The 23781-nt window shown below is 44.4% G+C and overlaps 1 protein-coding gene across 2 annotated transcripts in view; it reads right to left on the bottom strand.

Annotated features, from left to right (window-relative positions):
- The window catches only part of IDUA (alpha-L-iduronidase), an 87308-nt gene that overhangs the window by 16497 nt on the left and 47030 nt on the right, over positions 1–23781 (bottom strand). For both annotated transcript variants that reach the window (XM_075284321.1, XM_075284331.1), the window contains 3 exons: positions 20896–20978; positions 16476–16583; positions 6648–6743 (listed from right to left, as the gene is read on the bottom strand). In XM_075284321.1, the coding sequence (XP_075140422.1) occupies positions 6648–6743; positions 16476–16583; positions 20896–20978 (287 nt within the window). The remainder of the gene's footprint in view (positions 1–6647; positions 6744–16475; positions 16584–20895; positions 20979–23781) is intronic.

Genomic DNA, 23781 nt, shown 5'->3' with positions numbered 1-23781 from the left:
AGTAGCACAAGCAAGATATGGCCTGGCATTGTCCTGTTGAAAAACTGGGGCACTTTGCAGAAATAACCATACCACTGATTCCAAATCAATGTACCGCTGAAATGAAGACTAGAGGCATCTGGCTACTGTACATTATGCAACCACACACCATAGTCCTAGGAGTAGGATCGGTGTGACATTACCTTTTGAAGGTCTCCTTTGCATAGTATCCAAACTGATCTCAGGCTATCACTGCGTCCAAGACAAAAACAGGATTCATCACTGAAGAGAACAGACCTACATTCCAGCCTCCATTGCTGACTTGCTGTACACCATGATTGCCTATTAGAGCAGTAGCATGAACATCTGTTACTGGACGCCTTTTGATGGTTTATGCAGGCACTGTTAGCTTTGGATGTGACATCCAATTTCAATTTCTGCAGTACAGAATGGATCATTCTTCAATCAGACGATGTGTCCGAGCAGAGGTTCACTTCCGCGCCCCTCTTGCTGTGATATTTTGTTGTTCTCCCAACCAGCAGGAAACACTGACATCTCAGCCTATCTGTGTAATAATCTGCTGGAGTGCTTATGAAGGTCTCTCACTTCAAGGAATTTGTCCCTCTTAATTGGCAATAACTCACATGCTGACAGACAAGGGGCATCACACACTCATCCCACACCACTTGATCCAAGGTTTCAGGTGGCTAAAAAATTTTGCTTTCCATCTGGGTTTTATGCTCCTCCCACATGTCACAAATTGGAGGAAAGTGCTTGAAAATATGACCATTTACAGATCTTAGCAATACCTTCTACTTCCTTGATTTGCATAACCATATGGCTTGTCCTTCTTGGTGGTGCAGTGTCAATGTTGAGGATTGTAAGTGGACACTGCTTCTATTTTCAACAAGACCATTGTACAGAAGTACACAAAAGTGCACACAGCTATGAAATCTCTACAGACAAACATTGGTAGTCGTATAAAACTGGAATAACATGGCTGTAAGGCTCAGTTTACACAGTGCTTTTTTAATCAATAACTGCATACTTTTCTAAATTCAGTAATGAGTAGCAGATTTCCTCTGTCTTTCAGCTGAGTAGCACATTTTTACAATGCTAGTAAACAAGATATTTTCAATTTGATGGACATTAGTTATTGATTAATAATGCACCATGTGAATCTAGTTTAATACTCACAGATAACTATGATGATGCTAGTTTGAATCCAGGGGCATAACTACCAGGGTAGCAGGGGTAGTGGCTGGGACATTAGTGGTCCAGCAACAGCCGCTACTGCTGCGTTTTTGGGTTTTTTAATAGGCTTTTACCGGCTGGAGTTAGTCCAGACGGTAATGGGCCCTATTTACTTACCAATCCTGGCAGGGGCCGGGATCAGTAAGTGACGCCATGGGCCCCACAAACATCATTATTATGCTCGGGGGTCTTTTCAGACCCCCAAGTATAATAATCGGAGGCCCGGGAGAGGTAAGGAAACATATAAAACACTGTTAATTACCTCTCCGGGCTCCAGACAGGCTTCAGGCCTACTTGTGAGACGTCACATAACCGGGGCCTGCCACCGACACCACTGAGGAGTACAGCGGAGCCAGTGAGAGGTAAGTAACAGTGTTTTTTAAGTTGGCATCCCTCCTCGGTCTCCGATTATTATAGTCTGTGGTCTAAAAAGACCCCAGAGTATAATAATTGTTCATGCGTGTTCACAGTGGGGCAATAATACTGTGTGCAGGTACCACTATGGGCATAATAATGCGTTCTGGGGCAACTATGGGGCACAATAGTGCGCACAACAATGCAGGGGGAGGGGGTTTCAGTCGGTCGTTGTCTTTGGTGTCGGTCGGGGGGACCCCATGTCAAAAGTTCACCATAGGGCCCCACCATTCCTAGTTACGCCACTGTTTGGATCATTAGTCCCGCGGCCTGGATAAGAGTTGCAGTTGAAATAGGGTCCATATAATATAGATTTACCACAAGAGTGTGAATCCAGCCTAAGTCATACTAATTTTAAAAGGGTTGTGTAACGCAGATAAAATTTTCATCCTGGATGAAAATAGTGTAGGTAAAAAAAGAATTCCAAGGTTTGCTCATTCCTTTAATAATTTTTATCCAATTGATTTTTAAAAAAATAAATTATCCACTTGTTTTTTAGGGTGCGAGTACACACGCGTGAATTTTTGCAAAATACACGTGTAAAAATACATGTGTAAAAATAAGACTCCCATTGACTTCAATGATATTTTTTACACGTGTAAAAATACTCCTGTAAAAATATGCCTGTAAAAATACGCCTGTAAAATGTCATTGACGTCAATGGGAGTCTTATTTTTACACGTGTATTTTTACACGTGTATTTTGTAAAAATACATATGCGTTTACTCAGTGTGAATGCACTCTTAGGGTGAGTTCACACTGAGTATACGCCAGCTTATTCTGAACGTAAAACACGTTCAGAATCAGCGGCGTATAAAGCAGTTCCATTCATTTCTATGGGAGCCGGCATACGAGCGCTCCCCATAGAAATGAATGGGCTGCTTTTTTCACTACGAGAACTCCCATTGAAGTGAATGGGATGTGCTCGCGTGTACGGCTCGGCATGAGCAGAGCTAGCCGTACACGAGAGCACATTCACACAGTTTTTTGGCACTGATTTTGAAACTGAATTTGTGTCAGAATCCACGTGGAAAAAAAGCCTCCCATTAACTTCAATTGGTTCCTTTTTCTGGCTTTTTTTTCCAAGTGGATTCTGCCGTGGATTCAGCATCAAAATTAGCGCCAAAAAACTCAGTGTGAATGGACCCTTATATGGTATATTGCCAGTGTGTGGGGTGAGGAGTATTTACTATATGGATTCTCCATGACAAGACATAATTTTTTGGTCAGTTGCTGTAAATCATGTACATGGGCTATTTTCCCATGATAGTTTAACATGTATTGCTCACTTTGGACATGTATTTGCTCACTTTGGATATGATCACACAATTTTTTGTAGGTGGATTTTGAGGCAGATCCAACCAAAATCCGCCTCAATAAAAGCCTCCCAATTCTTCCATTCATTTCAATCGGAGTGAGGCAGATTTTTTTTGCCTAGTGGTATTTCAGAGGAATAAAGAAGCATCAAGACCTATTCAGGACTTCAGGATTTTGCCTCATAAACCCAATTGAAATTAATGAGATGCATAAAAAACCCTAAGGGAGCTTACGCTCCACTCATTCTGAACGTAAACTCATTCAGAGTGAGTGGCGTTAAAACAGATCCCAGCATATCACATTGAAAGCAACAGGTTAAAAAAAGCCTCCCATTGATTTCAATAGGGAGCGCGCGCATGCCGGCACCCATAGAAGTCAATGGGATCTGTTTTAACGCTGCTCACTTTGAATGAGTTTACGTTCAGAATGAGTGGAGCGTAAACTCTGTGTGAAGGCTCCCAAACTGAAAATCTAAGGAAAAAAAATCTGCTTCTGATTCAAGTTGAAAAGAATGGGAGAGTTGTGAGGCATTTGTGAGGCATTTTTGAGGCAGGAATTTGAGGTGAATTCTGAATCAAAAATCTGCCTACAAAAAACTGCATGTGAACTGACCATTAGTTAGTTCAAGGGGCTGGCTGCATTTGCAAGAGCTTTGCAAATCTGAACCAGCAGATCACAATATACAGCTGCAGGGCAAAGAAATACAGCCAGCCCCGCGCTGATGAACCAATCACAGGTAAGACAATGCTGCTATTGAAGTCAATCACTGGCTCTTCTGTAATTGGTCTATTTGAATTTAGAACTAAAGCACAAGAGAGCTGCTGCCACTATTGAAGTTATTAGGGGCAACGGCCCTGTGATAGCAGCACCAGATGATTAGAGTAGTGGATGGTTGGTGAATGACCAATGCCCCAACAAGGCTGCAACGTCAGCAAAGAAGTGGCTGAGTCATATTTTGGGCTGAAATCATAGCGAGAGAGCTGGTAAGCCCCTTCAGGGTCCTTAAAAGGTGTGACAATGACCTCTGCAAAATATATAACATTTCTGGCTGACCATTTTCTTCCATGGTACAAAAAGAAGAACCGTGCCTTCCATAGCAAAATCATCTTCATGCGTGACAATGTGCCATTTCATGCGGCAAAGAATACCTCATTGGCTGCTTTGGGCATAAAAGGAGAGAAACTCCTCCCCTCACCTCAATATGTATAAATTTTGCTTTTTCACTCCTGCCACAATGTTATTTACTATCTCTGTACTGTGACATCATGGTGTCACAGCTCAGGGATAAATCATAGTGAGACCACTCTCTCACTGTTTCTTATTTCAGGTTTTGCAGGCTTTCGGAGTACCGATTCAGATGAGAAAGGTAATTTCCGCCATGTACTCAGGAGTCACAAGTTGTGTGCAGGTGAATGGCTTTCTTAGCACTCATTTCCCCGTTTCCTCTGGAGTCAGACAGGGGTACCCTCTATCCCCAATTCTGTTTATTAGCGTAATGGAACTTCTGATTTTGTCGATTATGAGAGACAAGTTTGTAAAGGGTTTCCTTATACCAGGTGTGGGAGGCCTAGCTGTGAAGGTTTTAGCTTATATGGATGATGTTGTGTTCATATCTACCTCGCGAGCGGACTTGCAACGAGCCAAGCTACATTTAAGAATTTTTTGCTCAATCTCGGCATTGGCGATTAACTGGTCCAAGTCTAATTATTCAGTTTTTGCGGGTAGGGAGGAGGTTCGGGACACTCAGCTCACTTATTGTGCTGAGGGCCTGGACATCCTTGGTGTTCGTTTTGAACCAGCTTTAAAAGGGGATTTTTCCTTCCAACAGCTAGGTCTCCGCATCGCCAAGAAGCTTAATTTTTATAGGATGAGGCAACTTTCATTGTATGTGAAGGTCTTAATTATAAAGGCAGTAATTTTGCCGATGAGGTTATACCACACATGTGTTTTTCCACCTTCGTCACTTTGGCTGCAACAAACGACTAGAATGCTCTATGTCTTTTTATGGGGTTCGTCCATGGAAAGGGTAGCCAGGAGTAGATGTGTTAAAACTCCTTGACACGGAGGGTTAGGTATGCCTGATCTGACCTATCTTTCGCAGCTTCATTATTGGCTACTGCTTCACAAAGTTTTTCTTTCAGGAAGATGGGCGAGTGGAAAGGCAAAATATTTAGGGGGTTGGCTTTTCTGTAAGTGGGGATGGCAGGTTTTGGATTGCACAAAGCCCTGGAGCTTTGTGCCACCATGATTTTACTTCACGCTACAAAAGTTCTATGAGACATACAACCTTAAAGGGTTAGGATTGCAAGCCATGTCTAAACTACAACTGAAGGGTGTCTACAGGCAGCATGAATATTCTACAGAGATTGCAGGCATATCCAGCATGCAGGCAGAGATAGTATGGAAAACCCTTCAAACCCTTCCAGTTCTGTCGAAACAGAAGCAGGTGGCATGGCTCTCATTTCATAACGCCCTGCCGACCAGGGTTTTTATGCATCGTAGACGACTGGCCAGTACGGACAGGTGTCTGAGAGAAGGATGTGGTCAGGAAGAGTCCATATATCACGTCTTGTGGCATTGTTCTTTCACAAAGAGTGTTTTCAACCGTTTAACTCGTCTATTTAAGGAATTATTGGGACTGTCTCAAATGTCCTTTTTCACGTTTTATTATGGACTCGGTCTGACCACATCGTCTCGGCATTGTTTCGTATGGGTTTTCTCTTTTCTGATTAGAGATACCTTGTGGGATGTCCGTAACCTGCTTTTGTTTCGACATGAATGTTTATCGGAAGAAGAGTGTGTAAGCTTATTTTTGAGCAAACTATACTTTCTGTATAAATTGGAATGCAAACAATCGGGATCGGATGCGGAGGGAGTCTGGAAGACGAAGAAGTGGAAAGATGGATCTGAGTAAAACTGTGTCAATCAGTTGTTATTCCATGTTTGTTTTTGATTTCTGTACATGACTGTTGTGAAGTTTTATTGTTACCGTTGCGCTTTGTAGGGTATTTTTGTTAAGTTTATGTAAATAAACTTTTTGTAAAAAAAAAAAAAAATAGTGAGACCACCACTGCTATTACTGGAGGTGGTCCTGCTATCACAGAAGAGCCACTGCAACTATTGAATTCAATAGCAGCAGTGATTCGCCCATTTGAATTTTGCCAAAGAACCTGCTTTGGAGTAATTTTCAAATGCGGAAATACAGCAAGCCCCACTAATGATTGCCAACACCCCCTATAAACATTAAGATGCTGGCAAATGCGAGTGCGGTGGAGCTGCGAAATACAGCTAGCCTCTGTGCAGTGCTCCACCTTGCGTGGGGTATATTGTCATAGATCACATGACTGCAAATGGCTGATTACACTATAGTTTCCAGCCCCTTGCAGACATGTGAGTGATGGAAATCCAACCCCAACCGCAGGAGGAAACACCCAAACCCTCCTCCTTACTGCAAACATCATATGATCCAGGTATTGTTGTCCAGGAATAAAAATAAGACACCACTTTCTGCATCACGTGACTAAGACACAAATTAACAGAAATAATACAATTAAAAAAAAAAAAAAAAACCTATTCAAATATACAGACAACCCACACTAATATAAAAAAACGGCGTTTTTCCCATAGCGCTTTTTTCTGTGGTCCACTGCCTGGACATCCAACCAATAAGCATACCAAAGTACCTGTTACTGTGATGGAGACATTATCAAAATCATGATTATCTGGTTCATTCCAGGTTTCGAAATTCCAAGTGGAAACGTGTTCTAAACCATACTTTTCTGTAAAACACAAAATAATAATATCAAGAAATATACAGGACAGCTTCCTTCACTTCTTTGTATTTAGTAGGCAACAACCAAATTAACCCTTTCTTGCTGCAGCAATTTTTTGTTTTTGCCTCCCCTCTTCCATTCACAAACAACATGAAGGCTTATATTTTGATGGAAAAATTGCAATTGTAACAATAATACTTAATAATGTACTGGGAAGCTGGAAAAAAAATACTAAAATAGTAGAAATTTAAAAAAAGCTGCATTTGTCTAACTTTATTATGAGTTTTGTTTTTATAGTGCTTACTGTGCAGTTAGTATAATACAAAATGTAGATACTCTTTGTTATGTTGTGATACCTTTACAAAATATGTTTTGTGTACAGCTCTTTATAAGACAACTTATTCTGCAGGGCAAGTTGTAGTTTTTATTGATAACATTTTGATCATTGATGTTTTGTTCACTTTTTATTCAATTTCTTGGAGAGTGGTGAAAGAGCAAAAAAATGACATTATGGGGAAAATATCTTTATATGGTTATAGTTCATGCACCTTCGGATATGTTTTCATGTTGGTTTTGTTTATTTATTTTTACTTGTCATCTAAGGAAAAGGGGTGATTTGAAATGTAATATTTTTAATTTTTGTTTAAACTTTTTATTTTTAGACAACCTAGGGGACTTAATCCTAAGGGCATTCACATGATGTAACGTGCCGCGTGATCTGACACGTATACGGCGTGTGGGAGTTTGCGCGCCGTAAAAGCTCCCATTGATTTCAATGGGAGTTAAGATCGTATACGCCGCGTTATTTTGCGGCCGTGATTTTATGTATAAACGGGTTTTATTAAAGATTTTTCAAAAATTATAACATACAAACAGAAGGTAAACTGTGCAGCGTCCAAAAAGCAAATAAACAGGCGAGAGGGCCGGCCAGGATGGAGGCCCCAAGCCGCAATATCAGTACAGTATACGCACAACAACGCCACAAAGAAAAAGGGGAAACACAGGGGGACCGGTAGGGAAAAACAAAAAAACAACCAAAAAAACATCTCAGAGCAGGTAGGGGAAAGAGGCAGGAGAAAGAAAATAGAAACATCAACACAGAAAGAGAGAACAGCAAAGAGAGGACCAGACCAGAAACACAAGGGGAAAGCAGGAAAAGAAGAGGACAAACGGAGGGGAAAGAAGGAAGAAGGCCACGTCACACTCAAGCAAAGGCAGCGGAAAAGTCAGATGACTCCTGAAACAGGATTCAGGGCCGCCAGAGGCGCTCAAACCTGGAGGAATCAGGAGAGTCCTCCGCCACTAATGCTTCCATCCTCCGTATAAAAAGGAATTCTTGGAGAAACTCAAGCAAGGAGGGAGGGGTGGAGCTGCGCCAATGTCTCGGGATGACACCCCTGGCGGCCGTGAGAAAATGCCCCAAGAGGTCCTTCTAAATCGCCAACAGCTTACCAGGGATGACTGACAGAAGCGCTAACTGCGGGGAGGCAGATATAGAGCGCCCACTCACCTTGGAGTACAATGAAAACACCGCATCCCAGAAAGGCCGCAGGATGTCACAGTCCCACCAGATATGGAGCATAGTGCCCTTAGCGGTGCCACAACGCCAACACTGGTTGGAAACAGTCAGGAAGATTCTATGAAGGAGTACTAGACATCTATACCACCTAGTCAGGATCTTAAAAGTCCTCTCTTGCGCACTACATGGAAGGGCCATCCTGTGGGAAAGCAGGAAGGATCTATCCCAATCAGCAGATGACAGACTTACGGAGAGGTCAGAGTTCCACGCGGCCACGTAGGAGGGGGGCTCTGCCGTGGCATCTATGAGGAGGATGTCATACAGCACCGACAGGGCGCGGGGGGGGGAGAGGACCGACCACCGAGAGCCGACTCAAAGGCTAGAGCCGGCGGGGAGAGTTGAGAGGAAAGGTAGAACCGCTTCAGAAAAGAAGTAAGCTGGGCGTGCTCCAACCAAGAAAGGTGCAGGTCGGGGCGAGAGGCAAATTTGGGCAAAAGGAAGAAGCGGAGAATCGCCCGGCACCTTGTCCCAACAGAGAAACCGATCCACAGAGCACCCGGGGGGGGGGGGACATAGGATTATCAAAAAGGGGAGTCATAGGGGCCACACGGTGGCTCAGTGGTTAGCACTGCAGCCTTGCAGCGCTGGAGTCCTGGTGTTCAAATCCCGCCAAGGACAAAAAAAACCCATCTGCAAGGAGTTTGTATGTTCTCCCCGTGTTTGCATGGATTTCCATCACATATTCCAAGGACATACTGATAGGGAAAAATGTACATTGTGAGCTCTGTGTGGGCTTACAATCTACATTAAAAAAAACAAAAAGGGGAGTCAGAGGACCCAGAACACGCGCCAAGCGGCCACTAGAGCACACCAGATCCCAAACCCTAAGGAAGTGCAGAGGGAGGACATAGAGCCAAGAGGAAAGCGAAGGCGAGATCAAGTCAAACTCAATAGCCACCCACTGCTTATCGCCGTGCCGGAACTGCCAATCAAACAGACGGAGCAGAACCGAGGCGCGATAGTAAAGACGCAGATTCGGGAGGCCAGCGCCTCCCCTGGACTTGTGCCTTGTGAGGGTGCCATACTTGAGTCTGCTCCACGCAGCGCCCCACACGAACCTCCCAAACAGAGGTTGAACCGCGCCAGGAAAGAACACGGCAGAGAAATGGGGAGGGCCTGGAACAAGTACAGAAACCGGGGGAGGACATCCATTTTGAGGGCATGAATGCGTCCGAACCAGGAGGGAAGATGAGCACCATAGGAGCGCAGGTCGGCAGTGATCTTATTCAGAAGTGGGAGATAATTAAACTGAAAAAGAGAAGAAGGGTCAGGGGAAATGCGTATCCCTAAGTACGTAAAGGAGGAAGGTTGCCATCGAAAAGGGAAAGTACTCGGTAGGAACTGAGCCTCCGAAGGGGGAAGAGAAACATTGAGTGCCTCGCTCTTAGAAAGATTTACCTTGAAATTGCTGAGGGCACCAAAATGGGAAAATTCACACAGAACAGCCGGAAAGGACACCCGCGGCTCGGTAACATACAACAGAAGATCATCCGCATACAACGCCGCCTTAACCATGCGGGACCCCAATTGCAAACCATGAATATCCAAACAGCGACGCAATGCCACCGCCAGGTGCTCCATCACCAAGGCAAAGAGCAACGGCGAAAGCGGGCAACCCTGACGGGTGCCGTTACAGACTGGGAAGGGATCCAATATAACCCCGTTCGACCGTACCCGCACAGACACTTTCCTGTAAAGGGCAAGGATCTTATTCAAAAATCCGGGGCCTACGCCAATCTGAACAAGGGTCTCCCACAGAAACCCCCAATGAATGCGATCAAACGCCTTTTCGGCATCAATTGAGAGCAGGCAAAGGGGGACTTTAGCAGAGCGAGCAACCGAAATAGCAAGAACAGTTTTACAAACATTGTCCCGCGCCTCCCGGCCCAGGATAAAGCCCACCTGATCACTGTGGACCAAAGCCGGCATGAAAGGGGAAAGACGATTCGCTAACAATTTTGCAAACAGCTTAACATCAATATTAATTAAGGAGATAGGCCGGTAACTCGCCGGGCACACTGGGTCCTTACCCGGCTTAGGTAGCACAGTAATCAAGGCAGACAGGGACTGTGGTACGAACAGGGACGACGCCTCCACACTGTTAAAAACCCGCGCCAACTCCGGAGAAAGTAGGGCACTAAAGCATTTGTAAAAACGTGCGGTGAAGCCGTCCGGCCCCGATGCCTTGCCCGCGGGGGTCAACTGAATAATCGAAGCCACCTCTTCCAGAGAGAAGGGGGCCTCTAGGGCTTCTCTACTAGAACTAGAAAGGGAGGGGAGAGCAGTGTCAGCGACTTAACACCGAATCCTATCCCTAAGCATCGACGGGTCCAGATCCGCGTAACGACCACGAATGTCACAGATCAGAATAGAATGAGCGGAACTCCGCAGCAATATCCGTGGAGTTATGGACCATACGGCCCGACCCTGTCCTCAGGCGAGGGACATACGCAGGGGAATCGCGCGGATGTAGACAGCACGCCAGGGGACGACCACATTTGTTAGCGAACTCATAATAATGTTTTTAACGCGGTCCCTGGAGCGCAGGTACATTTCGTCCAAGAGGGAGCGGAGATCCTCCCTGACATTAATGAGCTCCGTGAGGGTCCTGCGGGAACCAGTACGCTTGTGGGACAGCTCCAGGTCATGGATCTGCCTCAAGCGGGCAGCAACCTCAGCGGCTCGCTCCCTCTTGAGACGAGCACCATGTTGGATGAGAACCCCCCTCACTACACACTTCAGGGCCTCCCATTGCATGGGAAGGGAAGTAGAGTCATGGGCATGAGTGAGCCAGAAGTCCCTAATAGCCGCCCCCACAGCCTCCCTACAAGAAAAGTCCTTCAGCAGGCTCTCGTTCACACGCCAATTAAAGGGACGATGCGCCAGGCCGGGGATGTCCAAGGACAAATGAACATGGCATGGTCCGACCAAAGGGCCGAGTCAATGTGGACAACCGGGGACCAGGACAGGGCATGGTGGCTGGTCAGGAAAAAATCAATACGACTATAAGAATTATGGGCCGGGGAATAGTAAGCATAATCCCTACCCTGAGGGTGGAGAATACGCCACACGTCAACCAACTGGGAGTTGTGAAGAGCCGACAAAAGACGGCGCAATTGTGAAGGAGCATGGGAGGGGCACGGAGGGGAGGAATCAACGTGAGGGTCTAAAACAAAGTTAAAATCGCCGCCAAGAACTACCACCCCCTCACTAAAGTCTGCCAACCTACCGACTAAGGACCGACAGTACGCCAATTGGCCCTGATTCGGTAGATAACAGCCAGCCACGGTAAGAACCGTGCCCCCCATGCGCAATTTGAGGAAGACGAACCTACCCTCAGGGTCAACAAAGGTGTCCAGTACCTCATGTTTCAGGGACCGATGGATAGCAATCGAGACCCCCTTAGACTTGGCGATCAAGTTAACGCTATGGAACGAATGAGGGAAGTAACGACTGCGGATATATGGGACGTGGTCCTTCCTGAAGTGGGTCTCCTGCAAAATAAGTATTTGTGAGAGCGCTGTTTATGTAACTGGTACAGAATCTGGTTATGTTTCTGTGGAACGTTAAGTCCCCAAACATTAAGGGTGCAAAAATTAAGAGCAGACATGGCCAAGGAAGAAGAGGAGAAAGAGGGAAGGGACAGAACGACCGGGAGGACGAACAGAGACCGACCAACAGGGACACACAGAAGGGGGGAGAGAAGGAAAAACAACAACAAAGGAAACACAGAAAAAAAGAGAGCTGACAAAACAGAACCAACTAAGTGGGGTGGAGAAAGAACTCCACACGAAGAAGGTGGGGAAACGGCAAAGAAAGAAAGTTGCCAAAAACCACGCTAACAAGAAGCTTGGAGACGCCGGTGGGAAACGGACTTTTCCAAAAAGGAGCCGATACCCCATCCCGGGACCCCAGGCAAAGACACCGAAACAAATGAAACATCTGATACAGAAAAAAATGCTGACCAACAAATCAGAACATCAACAACAGAAACATATCGACTGGAGAGGGCAAAATAGACAAGGGAGCCATCCTGGGGAAAGCACGGGAGCGCCGCACAGAAAAACCAGTACGGCACATCCCAGCCCCCCCACGAGTCCCAATGCCCCAAAAAGTGCCCATCTCTCATAGGCAGGTCTACTATCCATGAACAAAGCAATCAGGTAGAGGCACAAGAAGCATCCTGGGACGGATCTGCCGTCACGGGGGAACGGTTCTTGCGACGCCTCTTAGGACATCTCTGTGGGCGATCAGGAGGAGCCGACAGAAGATCACCAGGGAATGGAGGCCAAGAGAGAGCAGGAACCGATGGGAGGCCCAAGGCAGATGCAAAGTGGAAGAGGTCATCCGGATGTGGCATGGAGACAACACGACCGCCATGACGGATTGTGGCTGTGATTTTGCACATCCTTGCATAGCCTTTAGAAAGGCTATTTCACACGTACCTTTAGTATGTAGATTGCCTCAGTGGTTTCTGAATAAGTCCGTTTTTATTCATATGCTAATGAGCTTCCGCCCATAGGAAACAATAGCAAAGAGGAGTGCATGATGCATCATGCACCAGTCTAATTAGCATATGAATAAAAACGGACTTATTCAGAAACCACTGAGGCAATCTACATACTTAGGGCTCATTCACACAGAGTAACGTTGGCGTTTTTTGTGCTTATTTTGGCACATAGCACCGTGTTAACGCCGCGTTAACGCTTCGTTTGCGCTGTTTAACGCGACCGCAAAATAGCGGGGCATATACGCGGAGTTAGCACGGCGTTAATGAGGCGCTATGTGCCAAAATAAGCACAAAAAACGCCGGCGTTACTCTGTGTGAATGAGCCCTAAAGGTAGGTGTGGAATAGCCTTTCTAAAGGCCATGCAAGGATGTGATTAGTTAAAAATTACTTTTCCCAATGATAGAGTCCCTTTAAGTAGACAGGCCAGTGCAAACTGAATGGGGAATGAATGATCTCTATTGTGGTCATTTTCCCACCACTCATCTGCATGGATTATAGACAGCACTGTCCTGATCATATAGATGATGTGCTGCCAATAATCTGCATCTTTTATCCTGCATAAAACATTCAATAAATGTAGTCGCAAGTAGCGGCCTCTGTCCGACTGAAGTGCAACTGTGATATAGTAAGATATAGTTTTACGGCTGCAAATCTGTTTATATAATCGAGCCTATAGGTATGTCAGTACATATGAATACAGAGAGCAAGTGCAGTGTGCAGTGAACAGATCTAATTCTATATCACTTACAGTCCTATGAAAAAGTTTGGGCACCCCTATTAATCTTAATCATTTTTAGTTCTAAATATTTTGGTATTTGCAACAGCCATTTCAGTTTGATATATCTAATAACTGATGGACACAGTAATATTTCAGGATTGAAATGAGGTTTATTGTACTAACAGAAAATGTGCAATATGCATTAAACCAAAATTTGACCGGTGCAAAAGTATGGGCACCTCAACAGAAAAGTGACATTAATATTTAGTAGATCCTCCTTTTGCAAAGATAACAGCCTCTAGTCGCTTCCTGTAGCTTTTAATCAGTTCCTGGATCCTGGATAAAGGTATTTTGGACAAACAATTCAAGTTCAGTTAAGTTAGATGGTCGCCGAGCATGGACAGCCCGCTTCAAATCATCCCACAGATGTTCAATGATATTCAGGTCTGGGGACTGGGATGGCCATTCCAGAACATTGTACTTGTTCCTCTGCATGAATGCCTGAGTCGATTTGGAGCGGTGTTTTGGATCATTGTCTTGCTGAAATATCCATCCCCGGCGTAACTTCAACTTCGTCACTGATTCTTAAACATTATTCTCAAGAATCTGCTGATACTGAGTGGAATCCATGCGGCCCTCAACTTTAACAAGATTCCCGGTGCCGGCATTGGCCACACAGCCCCAAAGCATGATGGAACCTCCACCAAATTTTACAGTGGGTAGCAAGTGTTTTTCTTGGAATGCTGTTTCTTTTTGGACGCCATGCATAACGCCTTTTTGTATGACCAAACAACTCAATCTTTGTTTCAACAGTCCACAGGCTTGTCCAAATGTGCTTTTACATACCTAAGGGGGCTCTGTTTGTGGCGTGGTTGCAGAAACAGCTTCTTTCTCATCAATCTCCCATACAGCTTCTCCTTGTGCAAAGTGTGCTGTATTGTTGACCGATGCACAGTGACACCATCTGCAGCAAGATGATGCTGCAGCTCTTTGGAGGTGGTCTGTGGATTGTCCTTGACTGTTCTCACCATTCTTCTTCTCTGCCTTTCTGATATTTTTCTTGGCCTGCCACTTCTGGGCTTAACAAGAACTGTCCCTGTGGTCTTCCATTTCCTTACTATGTTCCTCACAGTTGAAACTGACAGGTTAAATCTCTGAGACAACTTTTTGTATTCTGCCCATGAACAACTATGTTGAACAATCTTTGTTTTCAGATCATTTGAGAGCGGGCTGCCCATGCTCGGTGACCATCAAACTTAACTGAACTTGAATTGTTTTGTAAAGAGGAATGGTCCAAAATACCTTCATCCAGGATCCAGGAACTGATTAAAAGCTACAGGAAGCGACTAGAGGCTGTTATCTCTGCAAAAGGAGGATCTACTAAATATTAATGTCACTTTTCTGTTGAGGTGCCCATACTTTTGCACCGGTCAAATTTTGGTTTAATGCATATTGCGCATTTTCTGTTAGTACAATAAACCTCATTTCAATCCTGAAATATTACTGTGTCCATCAGTTATTAGATATATCAAACTGAAATGGCTGTTGCAAACACCAAAATATTTAGAACTAAAAATGATTAAGATTAATAGGGGTGCCCAAACTTTTTCATAGGACTGTATGTTTGATATCCATCTGTGTTGCAGTTTCCATCATTATAAAATGAAGCCTAACAAAGCCTGGTTTGATTTCCAATATTAACACATCTAGCTACAGTAAACATATTTGTATTACTAGAGACAATACTGAAACACAGTGACAATAATATATTATCACTATACACACATCCTGGATGACTGCCAATAACAGTGTCAATGAGCATGAAGCTGAAGACGGAGGAGGCAGCTGTTTGTACAACAAAGGTTGTTTTCAATAAAGTTGCTAGTAACACTACTTGGAAGATGCCTTGTTTTTTACTGAGAAACCAAGACAGTGAATCTAGTGAGAAGGTGTCATTGACATTTAGCCTTAGGCACAGGCACGCAGAATACCAAGATAGACATTGACTACAAATGGTCGGCTGCTGCCAGGCTTTGTAGTCTGGAAAATATTGTTACTGATAATTTCAGAAGACAGTGTTTTCTTACAGATGGCATCTCTGAAGTTGCTGTGTTTGCTGATTTGTAAGACTGTCATATCTCATTGCTGTTATTACATCTCGACTGACCAATGAAAAATGCATTTTTAACCTACATGTTGCATAAAGATATGAAAACTAATTTTCCTAGTGCATTTTAGATTTTACTATTTATCTAGATTTGATTTCTACTGGCCAATAACAGGTACATTGTAAAAAAATTGGAGAAGAGAATTTATTAAGTCTTTGTGAGTGTGCCAGTCGTGCTTTTACTGCTATCACACTGACCCATTTCTGTTCTTATGACCCCATACATAGGTCCGTGTGTTATCACGTCCCTGTTAGGGGGAGTTCACATGGAGGAAAGTGCCGGCAAATGACGCGCTCAAAATGCTCCCATTGATTTCAATGGGAGTTCGGATCGTACACGGCGCGTTATTTTTTTGCGGCCGCAAAATAACGCGGCATATACAATCCGAACTCCCATTGAAATCAATGGGAGCATTTTCAGCGCGTCATCTGCCGGCACGTGTATACATGCCAGATTGCGCTCCACTTTCCTCCGTGTGAACTCCCCCTAAGCCTTAGGAAAACTCAGGACAGGTTCTATACCTATCCATTTTGTAGCCAGGGCTCAGTGAAGAAAATCAGTAGCTCCATGGAGGCACACAGATGTCTTGATCCCCACTGTGTTTTACACATTGTCTTACAAAATGGTGAGCAGGGCAGAGAGACATCATAGTGAAACATCTTTGGCACAAACATGAGCTATGTACACCTCTGACTATGTACACATTTGTGTTTTGCAATGAGATTCAGAGACAAACCAACATACTAATAGACAACAACTTACCAATGTACCGTTTTGCTGTTATGTAGATTAGTTTTCTCCATTCAAACACTTGCACTTTATCTTCAAAATTGGTAAAATATCCTGATGGACTTCCCATCAATTCAAAACCTTTAAAGAGACATAAAAGCTTTTATGCGATGACTAGTTATGGGGGGTTGTACAAGACCCCTATGGATCCCTAGAAAGGAGCTTTGCAGTTCTGTAGATAGTCTGGATGAAAGGAGCACTGTGCAGAGAAAAAATAAAGGGGTGCAATTGCTTCATTGTAGGGTTCATCTTGACTTCATCACATCATCCACCAATAATTAGGAAATTAAAGCATTTGCCAGTGATATGTCAATATGTACTTTTGTAGGAAAGCCTACAAATCTAAATTCCATAAAGCAGAAGTTGTAACCTGCACTCTATGGGAGCCACTGCAGCCTAGACATCATGATCTATTGGTAATTTGTCAGATGTAGAAAATGCACCTCATCCTCATCTAATAAAGAAATATCACCCCTCACCAGGTTCACAGTCAGATGGCATTTAAAAGTATTTTAGCTACAGTATTTAGGGGTAAAAAATATGCAAATCTATTCTCCAGGATGTAATTAGGAGAACAGTACCTCTGTATGCTGCCCTCTAGAGGGCAGCCTCCTTAACATCATGAATGACTCAGTTAATAAGCCTACTATCATGATGTGGAGTTTATTGCCAAATTAGTATTTCTATTCCAAAAGGAACAGATTCCCGGCTATGCACAGTACACTCTCCCTAATGTGTGCGATTATCCCCTGACCCTATTTAGGGGTAGTAAGTTAGAAAATACTTGACTGGTTACTAGAGATGAGCGAACAGCGTTCTATCGAGTAGACGTCCAATCAGACATCACGCTGTTCGCCATGTTTGATTCGATATGAACACCGCGTGGCAAATGCACTTAAAATTCGATTCCCCTCCCACCTTCCCTGGCGCTTTTTCAGCACTAATAACAGCGCAGGGGAGGTGGGACAGGAACTACGACAACGGAGGCCATGAAAAAAACTAGGAAAAAGCCATTGGCTGCCAAGGACATGTGACCTCTGATTCAAAAGAACAGGCGGCATCATCTCTGATTCATTTGCGGCTTGCACTTAGTTAGAGAGAGACATCTGCTGAGGGCTAGATAGGTTTTAGATTCTGCTAGGCAGGAAATCAAAAGAAAAAGAAGAACAACAGATCTTTTAAGAGCTACACTGCAGGGAGTCGCTCAATCCAGCTTTGGGTACCCACAAACGCCAAAGTGGGATACACAGCAATTAAGCCAGGCTATATCCGCTCAACCCAGCTTTCCACGGTGTGGAATAAACTAAGTGGGATACACTGAAATTGTCAGCCTATATACCCTATATATGCTTAATACAGGGTTCACCGGTGTGTATACCCCCCAAAACTAAGTGGGATACACATCACTTGTCAGCCTATGTACCCTATATACGCTTAGTCCAGGTTTCAATAGTGTGTACCCCACCAAAACTAAGTGGGATACACTGAAATTGTCAGGCTATGTACGCTCAACCCAGCTTTCCATGCTGTGTACCCCCAAAACCTAACTGGGATAAACAGCAATTGTCAGGCTATATATGCCCAACCCAGCTTTGCACGGTGTGTACCCCCAAACGCCAAAGTGGAATTCACAGCAATTGTCAGGCTATGTACGCTCACCCCAAGGGCCACAGGTCCAAATTCTACACCCAATACGTGTAAGGCGCAGATGGATCGTAGAGGAAAGGGCTGTGGTTGGTCCGGTACTCACGCAACATGTGCCTATGCTATTCCCTCCTGATGACGCTAGGCCCCTCAGTGGCAGTAGTTTAGGCATGGGGGGCATAAACGTGTACCAGACCTTGGAGAGTGTTCCCCTGGTGGTTGTGGACCGGATGGCAGTTGTTAGCCTCATGGGGGAAATCTCTCTGCCACTGGTGAGGGTTTACGGAAACATTTCCATCATATTCTGCACCAGTTGCTTGTGCCAATCAATTTTTTTTTTCTTCTCCCCTACCAGAACAAAGGACCAGATTTTTTACTTATACTGGGGGTCAATGACTGCAAAAATCCAGTATTGTTTGCTCTCCATGATGTGAACTATGCCTTTGTCTCTAGAAAAGCAACCCAACATGAAGTCAGCCATGCGTGCCAGTGTGTTACTTGGCATGACTTTACTGCCCCCAACTATAAGGGTCACTCTCCATTTCCTCCATTTTACAATCCCCTTCACACCATTCGTGCTGAAGCAATGGGATACAATGAACTTCACCCTCAAGCCTCCGATGGGACAGTGTCATGAAATACCACTTCATCCCCCTCGTCTTCCTCCTTCAGCCAACGGTGCAAAGATGACAGGAGTGTGCTCTGAATGTTTTCAGCCTAGCAGAGGCTACTTTTCACTTAGGAAAATGGTCGCACTTTCACCAGTATATCAGGCACAATGGTGTAAGTTTCAAAGAACCTTTGCACCAACAAGTTGAAAACGTGGGCCATGTGTGGACTGTGTTTGAGTCTGGCAAGCTCCAGATCTGATACCAGGTTCCAGCCATTATCACATACACAAACATGCCTGGTCCCAGGTGCAGCGGCGAAAACCACATTGCCGTCACATCGAGGATGGCATCCCTAACCTCAGGGGAAGTGAGTTTTCTGTCGGTCAAGCTGAGGAGCTTCAGCATGACCTGCTGTTGTCTCCACACCCCAGTGCTGAAACACGTACAGGTTGCAGGTGTGGTCAAGGTTGCAGCAGAGTAGGCTTTCAGTCAACCCCTGCCATGAATTTTGGGCTGGGAGAGGAGATAGGTCACCCCAGTTTGTACCCCAGGCCCATCCTCTACTACATTCACCTGGCCTGTCATTACAGAGAAGCAATGTCCCTGACCGCAGGTGCTTGGCCATGCATCGGTGGTCAAGTGGAACTTACCACCGTAGCTGTGGTCGATTTAACGGCGGTGGAGGAGGAGGAGAGTGGTGTTTCAGTGCTCCTGCCAGGAATGTTGGGCGGGGAGACAAGGCAGGTCGCCACAGTTTGCGACCCGGTCCCAGCCTCAACTACATTCAGCCAGTGTTCCCGTGATTGAAATGGAGCGTCCCTGGCACTTGTCCATGCCTTGGTGGTCAAGTGGAACTTTGTGCAAAGCGCAGAACTTAGGGCCGCCTGATGTTATGGGACACATGCTGGTGCAAGGCGTTGACGGCACACCGGGAGAAGTAGGGACGGCATAGCGAGGTGCCGCAGTTGCCAGCAGGTCTCCACAAGCCGTGACGGCAACATCTCCTGGGCCAGCAGTTTTAAGATAAGGCTGTTGAAACCTTGGGCATGTGGGTGGGTTGCGCTGTACATCTGCATGCAATGAAAGGCCTGGGAGATGGGGAGTTGCTGGGAAGAAGCGCATGATGGTGCAGGCACAAGGAGCAGTGGCAGGAAAAGGGAAGAATGAGGATGAACTCCCCAAAGTGTCAGTGACTTGGCTGGTGATCTGGACTGCAGCGCCAGCACTGGCGTAATTGAGGACAGGTTGCTGGTCCGCAACCACAAAATTGCCAGGAAATGGCAGAGGCTCCAGTGTTTGTGCATCAGTACACACAAAGTGGTGTGGTAGCTCCTGGGATTGGTGAAGTGGTTGGACAGAGTGAGGGACAGTTGAAGGGCCTGAAAACATCTCCTGGGAGGGGGGAAATTGTGGGATGACTATCCTGGGAAGATTGGACATGTTGGGAGGAAGGTGGACCAGACTCTTGGCAAGAAAGAGGACTTGAGGTAGTGGCTGACTGGCTGGTGGATAAGGAGCTGTAAGCATTATCCGCTAGCCATTGTAACACCTGTTCCTGGTGCTTGGGCCTGGTTAGAATGGTACCCTGCTTAACGCAGCTATCAAGTCAGGGATTGTGATGAGCGCATGCTAATGTTTCTTTAGATTTGGGTTTCTGTCCCTACTATTGGAGAGGAAAGAAGGTTTTCCAGGTATTTTTGAACTTTCCATAGAGGTTGTATTGAGTGTGGAAAGTGTGTAGTTGTTAGGCTGTGATAGTGGGATAATACAGGGACTTTGATGTGTTAGATACCCCCAGGCATGCTTACCTTGCTGTCCCAGTTGCTTTCCAGAGGTGTTGGCATCATTTCCTGAGGTGTCATAGTGGACTTGGTGACCCTCCTTAGTCGAATATTGGTTTCCCCCTAAACGAGTATTTTTTCCCCATAGACTATAATGTTGTTCGATATTCGTTCAAACAGTCGAGTTTTGAGGGACTACTCGAATCGAATATCGAACTTCGATCATTTCACTGTTCGCTCATCTCTACTGGTTACTAGTTTTCTTTAAAACATGTTAATTGTTTACAAAAATAACTACTATATTATTGGAATAGTATGCAGAATTAGCACATGTCAAAATTATTCATTTTTTCTGACCTGGCACCAATTCATTGTCCATCAGAAGATCCATGAATTCATCCAGTTTAGTGAAGTTGTAGTGTGCTGTTCCATTAATAACTCTGCGGAACAAAAATGTGAATTAGTGGTATGTAGTTCTGTCACTTATTAGGAGTTATCTACTAGTATATAGTACATAAGTTCATGAAGTACAGCACTCGAGGAACAGACAGAAAGGTAACTGTGCCAGGGGGAAATAAAAAAAAAATATATATAGAAAGTCTCAGTATAATCTACCAGCGCCATGAAGAGCGAACTAGGGAAAAGCTAAGAGAAAATAGGAAAGGTAAAAGAAAAACAAACCAATGAAAAGTCTTTCTAGTACGTAAATAGCTCCTGGTTGTAAATCGATGATCTGAAGGGGCCACATGGTGGCTCAGTGGTTAGCACTGCAGCCTTGAAGCACTGGAGTCCTGATGTTAAAATCCCGCCAAGGGCAAAAAAAAACATTTGCGAGGAGTTTGTATGTTCTCCCCGTGTTTGCATGGATTTCCATCCCATATTCCAAAGACATACTGATAGGGAAAAATGTACATTGTGAGCTCTGTGTGGGGCTCACAATCTACATTTAAAAAAAGAAGAAGGCAATCTGCACTTTGCTGTAGGTTGACTACTGTGCTGTTGCCTTTTGGAAAGGTCCTGGTATAGGTGACAGCTGGACAAAGGCCAGACAGAAGCTTGTGCCTAGCACCAGTGGTAAAGCAAGAGAGCAGTCTAATATGAGCCAAGTTCATGGGCCAGCAGATACTGTTCAGAGTTGTAGACAGGCTGAAGGTCAGGGCAGACAGCACTGGTTCAGTAGTCAAAGGCAAGTCAAGGTCAGTTAACAGGAATCCGGCAGATCAGAAATGAGAAGACAAAGACAGAGTGAGGAAACAGGCCACTGGTCCAGAGAATAGGACAGATCATCACTATATTGCACAGGCTCCTTGCTGACGACTGAACAGATTTAAGTTGGCAAAGGTGGCCTGAGATTAGTCCCTCAGGAAGTGCAGAGAAGAATGGAGATGTATTAACCACTCAGTGTGTAACAGAAGTATGGAGATATTATTTTATATATAACAGAGACCAATACAATCAATAAAAGCATATGTTGTCAATCTCAATGGGCACTGGCTGCTACATTTTCTCTTATAACAAACAACACTTAGCATCTCTCCAAGAGTCATGTCATGAAATTTTGTGCCATTTTGTTCCCTGTCCATTTGATAAATATGCCATTCTATAGGGTTCACACTAGATATGCTGTAAATAATTAATCTCTCCAAGAGAGATTAATTATTTACAGCATATCTAGTGTGAACCCTATAGAATGGCATATTTATCAAATGGACAGGGACACTAGTTATATGTTTAGGTGTCAGGTTAACTTTGCTATTGAGTGGACGCTTTAGGGCAGTGTGAACAGCATCAAAACAGTAGGGGGGAAGAAGGTATTTACTCTATACAACATTGTTATCAGCTACAGTATCAGTGAGATTATCATCATCTAGGCACCTATTTAGTGCTAACCGTCACCTGTTAAGTTGTGATTATCACTCCCCTAAGCTGAACTACCCTGCAGTATCTAGGAACATTGCAAAAAAGCTATATCTCTATAGTGTTCCCTACTTTTCTTATTGAGTTATGTATTCTAATTTTAGCCCTAGCTATACCGTTGAAAGATTTTAGCTGACCATATTTGACATTAAAAGTTATGTTTTATGCTAAGTGTTGTTTGTTATAACAGCATATGTTGTGTTTGTTACTCTTCGCACAATGATGTTTATATATGTATAGAAAAGGAATTGTAAAGGGATTTCCCACAGTTATTACTGTAAGCAGAGGCCTACGTACCATAGAGGCACAAAAAGTAATTTCCATAAGGCCATGCAAGAGTAGCCAACTGGTTGGTCCCTTTGCTATCATGTAACTTTGTAGAACTCCCTTCTCTAGAGAAACGTATAACAAACTTCTTCAGATTTTCTGCTCAAATATACCTAGGAAATCGCTAGAATCCCATCCAGTGCAAAGTGACTGTAAAACGCCATGTGGGGCTCTGGCCTTAAATCTAGCTCTGCCACTCCTTTTCTGCCTATGATTGCCTTCATTTATTAGGCTCTGAGTTCTCAGAATTCTCTCCTCCTGTTTCCTGCTGATTCCAAGGTTACTGATTTTGACTTACACTTCTGGTTATCCAATCGTTTGCTGATCTTACTTTAATATATCTGTGACCTCCTGATCTTGACCCAAACTTGGTTTTGACCTGGGCTGGCGTATTACTCTCTTTGCCTCACATAGGTTTTCTGATTTGCTCTTTATACTGCAAATGCACCTTTGGTATGACACATTTTGTAAATGCAACCTGGGTCCCAAGCAAATGTTTCAATCCTGCCTTGTGGTGGGGTCTACTGAATACCTTGGAGTGGCCTTAAATTTTGCAAAACGGAGCGATGTTGGATTATCAATAGCTTATTTACTTGTTGTCTTTTAGTCCTGCCATTTACTTGCTGCATATTAGGAATTTGCCTAAACAGCAGTTACATCACCTTGGAAATTGTAGAAGTGGCAATTCCATAGCAGATACAATACGACCTGACAGCCAAACAGTGGCCTAGAACCTTATTTTTTTTAGAACCAAACTTGTTACCAACAGTTGCTCACTTCGTTGCCAACAGTAATTCACAATTCATAAAAGAAAGGTGTGTACTAACTGATATGGAACTGAAAAGGCAGAGCAGGACATACTGGATAAACAAGAACACCTAAAATATATAGACAAGGCCTTGATAATGAAAGAAAACTGATCGCAAATGACCTCAATGCTGAAGAAAAAACATAGCGTGACAAAGGAACTTCAGAGGGCACAAAATTTCATAATGACAA

The sequence above is a fragment of the Leptodactylus fuscus genome, chromosome 1 (assembly GCF_031893055.1).
Source record: "Leptodactylus fuscus isolate aLepFus1 chromosome 1, aLepFus1.hap2, whole genome shotgun sequence".
In the NCBI taxonomy this organism is placed as follows: Eukaryota; Metazoa; Chordata; class Amphibia; order Anura; family Leptodactylidae; genus Leptodactylus; species Leptodactylus fuscus.
Note: the sequence above shows the minus strand (reverse complement) of the source record. Positions and strands in the feature narration are given on the sequence as shown.